The 12,459-nt window shown below is 39.2% G+C and overlaps 1 protein-coding gene across 4 annotated transcripts in view; it reads right to left on the reverse strand.

Moving 5' to 3' along the window:
- The window catches only part of TUB (tubby bipartite transcription factor), a 77,191-nt gene that overhangs the window by 9,996 nt on the left and 54,736 nt on the right, over positions 1-12,459 (reverse strand). For 2 of the 4 annotated variants that reach the window (XM_026070549.1, XM_026070530.1), the window contains 6 exons: positions 8,296-8,463; positions 4,585-4,656; positions 3,598-3,719; positions 2,507-2,698; positions 1,838-1,950; positions 591-705 (listed from right to left, as the gene is read on the reverse strand). In XM_026070549.1, the coding sequence (XP_025926334.1) occupies positions 591-705; positions 1,838-1,950; positions 2,507-2,698; positions 3,598-3,719; positions 4,585-4,656; positions 8,296-8,463 (782 nt within the window). The remainder of the gene's footprint in view (positions 1-590; positions 706-1,837; positions 1,951-2,506; positions 2,699-3,597; positions 3,720-4,584; positions 4,657-8,295; positions 8,464-12,459) is intronic. The other 2 variants (XM_026070559.1, XM_026070538.1) reach the window with 1 other exon arrangement.

The following is a 12,459-nucleotide window of genomic DNA, read 5'->3' on the forward strand; positions in this document are numbered from 1 at the left end:
GTTGCCCAGAGAGGTTGTGGAGTCTCCTTCTCTGGAGATATTCAAAACCCGCCTGGATGCAATCCTGTGCAATGTGCTCTAGGTGACCCTGCTTGAGCAGGGGGGTTGGACTAGATGATCACCAGAGGTCCCTTCCAACCTCAGCGATTCTGTGATTCCGTGATTCTGTGTTTTGGATCAGAGAAGCCTCCTCCCAAATGTCATTACATTTTGCCTTACAACATCAAAATGTCATTGCATCATGCCTTAGTGCAGTAATTCCATCTGCATAACCTCTCCTCCCAAGTCAACAGGCTCTCTCAGATGGTGCCTGCATGGCTGTGAAGCATCCTACCCCTTCCAGAGCATTATGTAAAAGCTCCAACATCTTCTGACTGAAGGTGAGAACTGGGCAACCTGGCTCTGCACACAAAGATTTTCACCTCTACTTTCGGCTGAACTTCCTGGTTTCTCTAGTGAAGATCAGGTGTTCGATTACGTCAAAGCATGAATGCTGATTTACATAATTGTAAGTGAGAAGGAAATGCAGTATGCTATTTCAGAAACTAAACTGCTCTTTCTTGCATATTTTGCCTGCAAGCAGTACTTACATAACAAATAGCAGCTAGCTCCTGACGTAGGATATTCGCCTCCAGGCTTGCTGTTGTTTTCATTGGATTTACTCCATTGTCATAAACTGTAAACTTGGTTCCCATAAGATTTGATCTATCAAAAAAAAAAAGGAAAAAAAAATTGCCTTTTGTCAATAACACTGCCTGAACCATCTATTCTTTACTGCATTATAGCCCTAAAAGAAAGACAAATAATATCAAGTACAAATAGTTGTCATCTCAAATCACAACTGAATGGCAACTCCTGGATTACAGGGCATAACAAAAATGTAAAAGTACAGTACAGCAGAGTACAGCAAAGATCCCTATAATTACCCCAAAGATTTCTCATGACATCCTATAAACTAGTAAATTCAAGAAGGCAATTAGGAAACATTGAGGTGGGGTGTTTTGGTTTGGTTTGGTTTGGTTTTTGTTTTTAAGAATATGTTTATTCTTTAACAAAACATTTACTCTCTTACCTGCTTGACTGCTAGCTCTATTAGACTATGGACAGTGATTTTCATAAAGTTATAAATAAGGTCAACTTACTTTTACTATTTAAATGGATATCATACAAATGAGTGCAAAATATGACTTTGAGCATATTAATACTATATTATCTTCAATGATTTTGTACTGCAGTAGCACACAAAGTTCTGAGATCCACACAGGCAAACAGCAAGGGGTGGTAAGGTCCCTTTGCTCAGGCATAGACAATCTAAACATACATTGAGAGATACCAGGTAGATACGAACAATGTATGTATGATGGGGTGACAGGTAGAAAAGAAGTGTGTAGTTCTGAAAGAACTGCACTACTTGTAAATAATGACGGCCTTTAGTAAAAGGCAAAAGACAAGAGATTTTCAGAGTATCTAAGAGACAGAACTTCAAAAGTGTTTATATCAAAAGGGCCTACACACAATCTGCTCATGCACTCTGAAAATCCCATTAGATTGTCTGCATCTTTAGGTGCCTGTACACCCTTGAGAATCTGGCCTTCGGGCATTCTAAGAGCATCCATTCTCCTGACTTTTAATAAGATGTTGTCTCTTAAGTACTTGAGACATTTTGAAAACTTGCCTCAGATACCTGAAAACTTTCAGACAATTACCACCTGATGGTATAGTCAAGACTATAATTAAGAAGTCATAGTGGTTTACAGGCTTCTTAATTTCAAATTAAATTTGTATTATGTAAAAACAAACAAACAAACAAACAAAATTTAGATGTATCAGTGTTTACCTCAGTTTTCCAATAAAGCTCTCTCCACCCCGAGACAGGTCAGTTGGGTCTATGGAGATGAGGTAATTAGAGGTTTTGCTCTTCTTTCGTTTCCTTCCAGCTAACAGAAACACCTAAGCAGCGAAAAAAACATCATATTCTAGAATGCCAAAGGTGCTAGCACACACTATATCTTGCTTTGACATAAGGAAACCACAGGCAATTTTTCTGTCTTCCAGCATCATTACCAAAGTCACAGAAGGTCACCTGGGACTTAGCAAAAACAGAAAAAATCAGAAACAGAAAATGATTTTTCAACCACTCAGTCCATTATTTATGGTTTAAATAATTAAACCTGAACTATTTTGTTAAATGTTTAATTCTAAGCTGCACTGGCTTTTCCAGTGGGATTGAAAATAGAGGCTTTTCAAACCACAGAATGCAAAGAGCCCCAGCTGCTGATTGTCACATTAAGCTGCCATGCATGGATTCTCTTAAGGCCAAAGATTAGATATACATGAAGAAAGGAAGTGGAACAAAGTGATACAATTGTTTTGCTTTCGGAAAAGTGTAGGGAAAGGGAATATATATTTAAAAGTAAGATTATATTTTCCTTGTCAGACTTCTTCAGACTTTTAATGACTTTTATATTCAGATGCAACTGGTATGCCATTCAAGTTATTTTATGACCTTTTTACCATGCTCCCTTTCCAAGTGGAGGTAATAAGTAGGGTACATCCCTCGATCCATTCCCTTCTTGTCTCTTGTGATTCTGCATTTGACGGTGGCACCCTGTGGAGCAGGTCTTACAGCAAATTCCTCCAGGTCATCAACGTCTATGAGAGGCTCATTTGTGGAAGGACTGGGGGCTGAGGCTGCTTCCTAGAAGAGTAAACAACACTCAGATTTCCTCAACTTTAAGACACAATGTTATAATTACAAAGGAATGACATTTGATGACAGCTGCACTCCCACCCCCCACCCCCACAAAAAGGAGGGGGGAAATATTGTCTTTTCTGTTCCAATTCTTCAGTGGCCTTAAGGGCAGCTTCTCAAGTTAAGGATCTCTCTCCATCCAATCGGTTGGGCTCTTGGCTACTGAAGGCCCGTGGAGCAGATCTTTGGGATGCTGATGCTTAAGCACTCAGGACACATTTGGCAGAGTGGAACAGGGCAGCTGCACAATCAGAGTGTTGTAATGGCACAGAACAATCTCTGACCCACGCCTCCCCATCTCAACACACTTCTCTTTTGAGAAGTCATACCAATGAAGGACAGTGCTGGTTGTTGACAAAAGGAAGAAATGGGCTGGAGAGAGATAGATTAAGCCAGAGAAAGCTGTAAGAGAAATGAGAAATCGGTACAGTACAGATAACAGTGGGGCATCAAGTGGTTTAGCTAGTGTTTGTGGCTTAGAATATTTAAACATCTCAAAGTCTTATTTTATCTTTGGACAGTAGGAGTGAAAACATGGTGGGAAACTGCACAGAAAAAGGCAATAGAGACAAAAGATCTTTCTGTGCGCCTGTGAGAGGCAGAAAGGTAAATATTGACTGTTTACCTTCCTCTTCATTCAAGTTTGGACAATATTTGCTATTCTGTTCTCCAAGTCATAATTTTCATCGCTTCCTTCTGTGAACCCTGAGAGTTATCACAGCAAATCACCTCAGAGATACTCTAGTGCATATTAAAAATGAAACAAGAAAGCCAGGCCTATGCTGACTGGACTCTGAAATCAGACAGCACATAGTAATCCTCACTTGTTGGTACTGACCCCTCACCTTACTGGATTTCTTGCTCGTGGCAGAACCAGGCCGGGTGTTACTGTTTAACTGTGAAGAACTGGAGCTATCTTCATCTTCCTCATCCTCTTCCTCATCAAAATTCATGCTGCTTGAAATGCCTTAGGAGAAAGCAATGCACTTATATGAAATACTAATATACATACTTGAGGCAAAGTGTCATTTATTTTATTGTTGCACCCTGAAGCTTACAGGTGAGACAGGGCATAGGGAGGAGTTCCTTCTGTGAGGCACTGTACAAATACAAACAAGAAAGGAAATATCATGATTTCCATTCTACAGAGAGTACCCAACAAAACACAAACAATACCCAGCTAGGGATTAAAATTCAAACCTCCTTTATCCAGACAAGTGCTTCTAACACAACACAAAATCTTAAACCTGAAATTGGAGCTGAGTGTACAACACATCACAGCTATATGGAAATCTTAACAATTAAAATATGAACCCTCCTACAGCACACTTTTACCTGATCCTATGCAATCTCATGAGGAGCACGTCTTACAGTGAGAAGAAACATTCATATCAAGGAAATGTTCTCTTGCATGTTTATTTGATGCAAAAATCAGAGTATCAGCCCAGGCCAAAGGAACTGCCATAGAGTAGTTAAAAATTTGACTTTATGAGAATCCCAAACCTCAGACATTTCAAAGGAAACAGAACCGTGAACACCAAAGATGACTTGGCAGCAGGTGTCAGTGGTGGGACATTTGCCAGTCCTAGTTTTTCAAGGAGCATCATGCAGATGAAGCCACCCTGTACTTAAGTTCAAAGTCTAAACTCCACATATTAGAGGCAAACTATACAAGATTTTTTTCAAAAAAAAAAAAAAAAAAGGAAAGAAAAACATTGGTCCAGAATTTCCACTATTGGTAAGTTGGATTGGATGCAGAAGGATAAATGAAATACAAAGATTTCTGGAGCCAAGCAGCATGGGCATAATTAACTTATTCCTTCTGTACTTACCAGGAACATGATCCAGGGCGACAAGACTGGATTGGGAGGTGGAAGTGGACCAGGATGTATTTGCATGGGGATCTGGGAAAGGAAAAAATCCATGGGCTTGATTCTGCAAACCCTCAATTGTGCAAACAAGCCTAACTTGTCAACAGGACTCCTCATAGGACTAAGGGATTGCTGGATGGGGCCGTAATGCTGCTGCCAGAACTTTCAATTAAGCCTTAGGGAAATCACATTTCTCTGCACAACTGAATTTACCTTCCACCTGCTTATACCTGCTGTCACCTTCTTTTTCAGTAATTTGAATTAAGTCAGAAAGACCTGAATCGTAGAACTGAAGCTTCATAATGCATCGCCCATGCTAAATGGTTGCATCACAAACCTTTCTGTGTACTATGTGCCTTTCATGGCAAGTTTTTGGCCTAATTTTGAATTCTAACACGCAGATATACAAATTGATAGACACAAATGTTATACCCAAGTTCTAAACAAATGTTTATTCAGTAACATTGAAAAAAGTATCCAGAATCATATTCAGATGGCCTAAATTCTACCTAAATCCCTGTGCCCAGTGTGTCCTCTTGGCTGGCTAGGCAGCTGCTGCTCACTGTCTTTCTTAGGCTCTCTACATTGTTCTTCTGGTACTTCCAGGGATATGCATAGAGACTTACATGCAATTTAGTTTTTTGAAATATGGTGTTGGTCTGCAACAAGCAGAGACTGAATCAAACTAATGCACAGAAATATAAATATTGGAGTCAGTATCAGTAATGATATTCTTCAGTTCAATTTTTTGGCACTGAATGAAAAATGACATTAAAAAGCCTTTAAATATTTTTATGCTGTTGCTGCTTCCAATAACTTCAATGCATATCCCTTTAAAATAACTTTTGACACCAAATGTATACTGGATAATGAAACAAGAGCAAAGTAATAAGAGGGAGAGTAGAAAGGTGAAACACAAGCATATGCAATGTTTGTATTTCATGGAGATGCAACATGAATGGTCCCATTATCCACTTTTTCAGTTCCCCACCCTGGACATATACCACACAGTGTGGCAGCATGAAGTTTTCAATAGAATCTGGTATGCAAGGGAAGCCTGAATTCACGGGTCAACAGATTTTCAAAGTCGGCACAACTCACTCACTCATTAATCACAAGCATTACTTCCTAATAATGACAACCACATTCTAGCCAAATATGCATGGTTAATCTTGGCAATCCATCTTCTCCGGTGGCATCTGTGCAGAAAAACTGCTGCTTGCATATGCTATTATGCACAGACATAATCAGTTACTTTCTATACTTGTGCAAACAATTTCACCACTAATTCTTTTGGTGGTGAAACTTCTGTGTCATTCTTAAAAAAGCCCGCTCTCCAAACCTGGGGGGAAGAATGCTTCAAAGAGCTCCTGTTTTATTCTTGGACCCAGAAATCAAATCTATTAATTCCCTAAATTTTGAAACAGCTGTAGCTTCAGGTGGCAAAGAACTAAGACCAAATTGCTGCATTCCGAGTCTTTACAGAGACATATAGGAAATTGATAAATGTGAAAACTAAATGTTAGTTATTCAGTGTTAAAACTTAAGGAAGTCTGGCTCTGTCCTAGTGACTCATTTGCAAGCAAGGAAGTCTACATCTTAAGACTACTGAAATCAAAAGGATGAATATTTCCTGAAGGAAGAAAATGATTCTAGCTATGGCAATTTATAGCAGATGGAGAAATCAAATAAAACATTTGGCATTTGGTTGCAGGTGGCATCTTCTCTTTGCAAGTGGCATATTCTCTTTGGATTGTCTTGTAACAGAAATTGACTTTCTGGGTGATCCTTGGAGAGCAGAGCTACATTCTGCTAAGAGATATACAAAAGTTCTCTCCAACAAGTTACTGCTAAAGAGCAGAATGGGAACAAATCAGGGTTAAGCACATCTAATGGGAATCAACCTGGCCTTTCCCATTAGGCCAGTTAGCACTCCCCCGTGTGGTTTTCTCCTTTTGCTCCTAGTCCATGTAAGACAAGGATTGATGGGTGACAGCGACTCTAAATGCTCTTTAGACCAATGGGGGCACAGCTGTAAGGGTGTGCTGTAAGCTGTGAAACAGCATTGGAAATCCCTATGAAAAGCCCTAGCTCTACATAAAGGTTCCCATGAATCCTGGGATACTCAAAACTATCTGCCAAGCCTCCTCCACTGGCATCAAGGGGCAAACCACACAATGAGAGTAAAAATACTTTATGGAGACACCACTAGTTGCAGTCTTGTCTTAATACCTTTCTTTGTGTCTCACAGAGCACAGCCTCGTTGTTAATAAAAATAAGCAAATCCCAGCATTCCCAGTTAAAACAAAAGCCCCCACAGAGACTCTAAGCGTACCAGTGGACCAGTTTTAGCTGGTCTGTCTGTTCTGATCAGGAGTATACTCAGATCTTGGTAAGAAAAGGTTGTATTGTACATTTAAGAATATTAAACAACCAAGGGGAAAAAAAAATTGCTTCCACTGAAAATGGACCAAAAAACAGAGAGAATAAAAATGTACCTTAACCTGGATAAAACATCAAAAATAGAAATGCCCCCCTCAAAGCAATAAATCAGAGAGCTCTGACCTAATTTGAGAATTTTTAAGTCAACTGGGATACTAGTAAGTAGTGCGCATGGCAAATAAATATTCTGAGCCATGCTCTAAGACAACACAATCACCGCACAGATCAGAACTTGTTAGTCATGCCAACAGGCCTCCGATTCAAATGTCCAGGAAGTGCCACACTTGGAGAAAAACTGCCCATTTCAGATGAAGTTGCTCACATCTGCAGAATAATATCCCAGAAAAAATGAATCTTAGTGAGGACTGCTCTGCAGACAAGAGGCTGGCATTTAGGTATGAATAGTGTATTCTAGATGAGTCAAGTTTGCACTTACATTTTGCTCTTTATACACAAAGAGTTTATTCTTAAAGCATCACAGCAGTCTTGGCTCAGGCCATCTTAGCTTCAAAGGCTATACACTGAAGAAGAACTCCTAAGCAATTGCCTTCAGAAAAAGCTCTGTGAAGATTTTAGGATTTCTTCCTTCCTACAGTTAATGTCTGATGAAAGATAATAATGCTACAGGAAGGAAGGAATAGATGCATGAATGCATACATACAGGATCTATCTCCCAAATCATGCACATCCTTAAAAAAAAAAAAAAAACAGCACATTTGAGAACTATGTATACTTCCAAGAAATGCTGCGGAATACACAGTTTTGTCATTTTCACCTCTACAAGCAACACCATACATTGTGAAAACATGAACAGAGTTTAGCTAACAGCAAAATTAAAACTAACACTCTAGTTTAAATGTTGTTATTCCAGACTCTTCTTCAACCCTCAAGTATGTGATTTCCAGAGTTGTATAATGTCAAAATGCGAACAGATGGATATAAGCATTAACATCTGCCTGGTGCTTCAGCAGTGCTACTGCATTACAGATGTGAAAGCCACATCCCTGATAGCTTGGAAAGCTCTTGTTTCTTGGGCCAAGAGAGAACTTCATTACTGTTAAGGAGATAATATTACTGACTACTGTTTATTGCAGTAGGCCTAAACTAAAAGAGAGAAGAAACACAGAGTTCCAATCTTTGCTTAGGATAATGTTGAGAGTGAGAATAGAAGGAGTCATCAACATATGTAAAGCAAGCAATAAGAATAAGGAGGCAGCTTTGGCTACTTACCTTTTTTCTGCATTGCTGTTCTAAGATCCTGTTTGTTCTGCTGTTGTTGGCCACTAGCCATTTTCTCTCCATCATCTTCATCGTGGCTCGATTGTCCAATAGTGAGAATTTCCACTTGACTTCCTATCTTCTGAACATCCTCTTGAAAAGCAGCTGGGCCATCAATTCCTTCAGACAACAGCAAAAAACTTAGCTGCCATTGTGTCAAGGAGTTACTGAGAAGAGAATCACTTGCAGAAAGTATCTTTTCTAAGAAACAAAGCTCAGTGGCTCATATTCAATAATATTTTTGAGACTTAAACAGGACTAAAACAGCCTGCAAGGCAAGCATCTCACTTCCCAAGTACTAACATCTCCCCTGCTCCATGTCTCTTGATTTGTTTTAAGCAGTCAGAACTACCTGGGAAAGAGCTGTTGCCTAGAAAGGAGTAGTCCTGATTATCAGTATAGACAGAGTTCACTACGCAAAACCAACCCGGCTTCTGAATGCTCACATCTGAACTGCCTCAAATGTATGCCCAGAATGAGGCCCAGATATCTGGGCTATGCAAGGTGTAAAGCATGTGAGCATCAGCAAGAGAGAAGGGCAAGATATATGTGTCTCCTTCAAGCCTTTGCACCTCTGTCTGCAGCATCTCCATTTCTGTGAGAGGCAGACCTTGGTTCCAGTGCACTCTGAGGATGCCAAGCAATCAGAACACACAAATTTTAGAATATAAAACTCTAAATATGAGAGAGACAGTTCTGAGTTCCACATAACAAAACAATGCTCACTAAAAATTTCCAGCAGATGCATATTTAAAATGTTAACACTTGTGGACTTCTTCAACTTTCCTCAGTCTTTATTTTAGAGTCTATTATTTCAGAGTTGTTCAGTCTGTCACTGAAACCCAAACAAACAGCAGATTTCTTATCTCCTTCAGAGAGGAATATATTTATGCAAGGCACTGGTGCCATTCTTTGGCACATCATTCAGCACCTGGATGCCTTAAATGGGTGTTTAAACATGTGAATCAAGGTGTTAGTTGCTCATCTTTATGTGCCAATTTTAGTAAGTGGAACTGCCTTATAATTCATTTGCACTAGAGAATCTCCAAGAGATCATAACCATGATCAGAATCTCACTGCTGCCCTCCTCACCCACAAAACACACATGCCCATGCCCCAGAGACACTGAAAACTAAACAAAGTCACTGGATAGATAAAGAAAATGGATGCAGCTTTCCCAAGGACACAGAACTGGTTCAGAAATAGATAAATCTGAGTCCCATACTATGCTGTATCCCCTAATACACAGAGATTGTCATTGCCAACCAATGCTTCAAAGTTTCAGAAACCTGGGAAACTCACATGTAGATCTAGCAGTGTACACATAAGGAAGAACAACAGGTTAACAAGCCTAAATATGTCTGCTGAGTTAGTACGTTGCCATACATTGCTATAAGATCAGAGCAAAATATAAAGAGGGAAATAAAAATTCCTTGGGTTCTGAATTGCACAGTCAGGAAGAAAGTATTTACCTCCTTATTATTGTAAATCACCTGTGAAGATGGAAAAATGAAAATACAAGCTTTTCATTTTTTTCTTCAGGATAACAAGTTAAAACATCAGATTGCAAATGTACTTCAGCTCTTAGTTAAGATACAGTGCTTATATATATTACTACATTGGTAATATAAAAATGCATTTCTGCACCAATATAAATGGTAATATTATCATTTATAGATATAATAAATAATAAAAGCCTATATACTGCTGGTGTTCTGAAATGCCTGTTAATTGGCAGTCCGATGGAGAATTAGCAAGCATTACAAAGAGCTAGTTCAGTAACAGAATATGGTGCTCCTCACACCAAACAGAGCTGAGTAAATCCTGTTAGAGGGAGCTGTAAGGGGGAATGGGATTTTTTCAGACTGTGATCTGTAGCAGAAGTCTCTGAACATACCATTTCAACCCTTTTTGCTAGCAGCTGTCAACTTGCATTAAAAGACAACTGAATTGTAAATTTAGCATGCTTTGCTGTACTTTTCCATACTTGCTGTCACTGCCACTGCCACACTGCGAAGCACAAATGGAAACACCCTCAGGAACAGCACTGTCTGTACAAACACCTAATGAGACGCAGCTCTGCACTGCAGAAGTGTTTAAAAACTTTCAGGTTAAAAGGAAAAGAGAGAGATGAATAAGAGGAGATGTGACTGATGATTCACAAGTTCTTAGATTTCAAGGCCACAAGGAATTACTGACTCCTCTGCAGCACACAGAACTTTATTTGGCCGTTTCTGCACCAACCCTGTAAATTCTGCTTTAGCTACAGTAATATTAACAACAAATAAACAATCTGTCCATCCAACCTTGAAAGAACAAACCCCTAGACTAACTGAAATCCATAGGAATGTTTCTATCGACTTGGTAGGATGACAATTTCAGACAGGCACTTCATGTGATGCAGAATGCACTGCAACTCGGTGATAATTGTTCCAATGGTAAATTACCATCCCTTTTAATATGTATAACCTATAGTCTGAACTAGTCTAGCTAGTTCCAGCTACTTGTTTATTTTTACACCTTTTTCTGTCAGTCAACAGGCCTTCTATACTACCAGTTATCTTCTTTTAGAAGTCAGTCCTCATCAAAACACTTCTTAACCTTATCTTTGATAAGTTAAATGAACTGAACTATTTATGTCTCTGTATTTTTTCCTGGTCTTCAGATCCTCTGCTCTTCAAATATTTCTGAATTCTTCAAAAGTTTGCAATATCCTCTTTGAAGTTTGGAACACAAGTATTTCAGTAACGGCCTTTTATACAATATACTGCGTAACAGAGATCCTCTCTTCTTGCTTGTCTTCCTTTGGCAGCTATTCTTTCCCAGGATACAGTCTGCCAAGCTGCAAGTGCAATCCACATGCTTTATTACTAAATATAAAACCTGTATCTAGTTTTATAAAAATGCATTTTGTCTGGATTAATTCTAGTTTACTGAATATCCAGATTGCTATGGAAGAAAACCTGGATTATTCACAACTCCACAAATCTATGTTTCTTCAGCAAGCTTTGCCAGCCTAGATTTAAATTCTCCTCAAATTATTGATCAAAGGTACTGAAAAGCATTAGGTCCTTAATAGACAATTAATTACTTCAAAGCAAACACAGATCTGCAGCAACACTGAATGCCTCCAACAGCACAATACAGTCTAAGCAAATTGTGCTGAGGCTGCTGTTTCTGATGCTTGTATAACATCTGCACTCACATCCTGTGCTGTCAGGAACATCACATATTATTAGGCGTTAGGACAAAGGTTACACTAGTAGGTAACATATTTAGAAAAGAAAAACCAACTTCAGCATTCTGAAGAGTGCATCACTGGTAGTGTGTGTTATGAATGCATTATGAATGGTTCCACTGGTGATCCCACTTAAGGGAATGGAAGATGCAGCGAGAAAGAAAAAAAGTGAAAAAAACAAAAAGTAAACCTTTACTGCATTATAACCTTGTACAAAAAACAGTGAAGATACTTGATACTGTAGATGGTTTGTGGCAAATACAGGATTAGCTATTTAATGTTTGTGTGTGCGTGTGCGTGCATGCACAAATCTATGTATGCATGCATACGTAAAATTACTCTAAATGTAAGCACACATACACTTTTATATATATCAGGTCATGTGTGTGTGTATCTTTGCAAGCCACAGTTCAAAAATGATTTTACCCTCACCCACGTACTGTCTGAAAGCCCTTCCAAGCCTGCACAACCATGATGACTCAAGTTGGATTTCTCCCTGTGTTCTCACTTTCTTTGCCTCACTGACTCCTTGTCCTTCCATCCACCTACTAGAAGGATGGTTCACCATGCAATAAAAATAAACCAGCCATATCTATAGTTATAAGTTTCCTGGTTCAAGAACAGGGTCAAAGGAAGCAAAGAAACTGAGCAGGCTGTGCCAAAAAGGAGGTCTTTATTGCCAGTGTCAGGGTTTTCTACTGCTTTTCCCAAAAGTCAGACAGAGGCAAACTGATGAAAAAGCCCTTGCACACCTGCCAAGAAGAAAAGGAATTCTTTGTATTATCCACTCATGTCAATGAGGACAAGGAGGAAAGAGAAAGACTGAAATAACCTCCAGAACACCAGTCCTTCCAGTGAATACACAACTTTGATGTGAT

This window comes from Apteryx rowi, unplaced genomic scaffold, assembly GCF_003343035.1.
Source record: "Apteryx rowi isolate R43461 unplaced genomic scaffold, aptRow1 scaffold_107, whole genome shotgun sequence".
In the NCBI taxonomy this organism is placed as follows: Eukaryota; Metazoa; Chordata; class Aves; order Apterygiformes; family Apterygidae; genus Apteryx; species Apteryx rowi.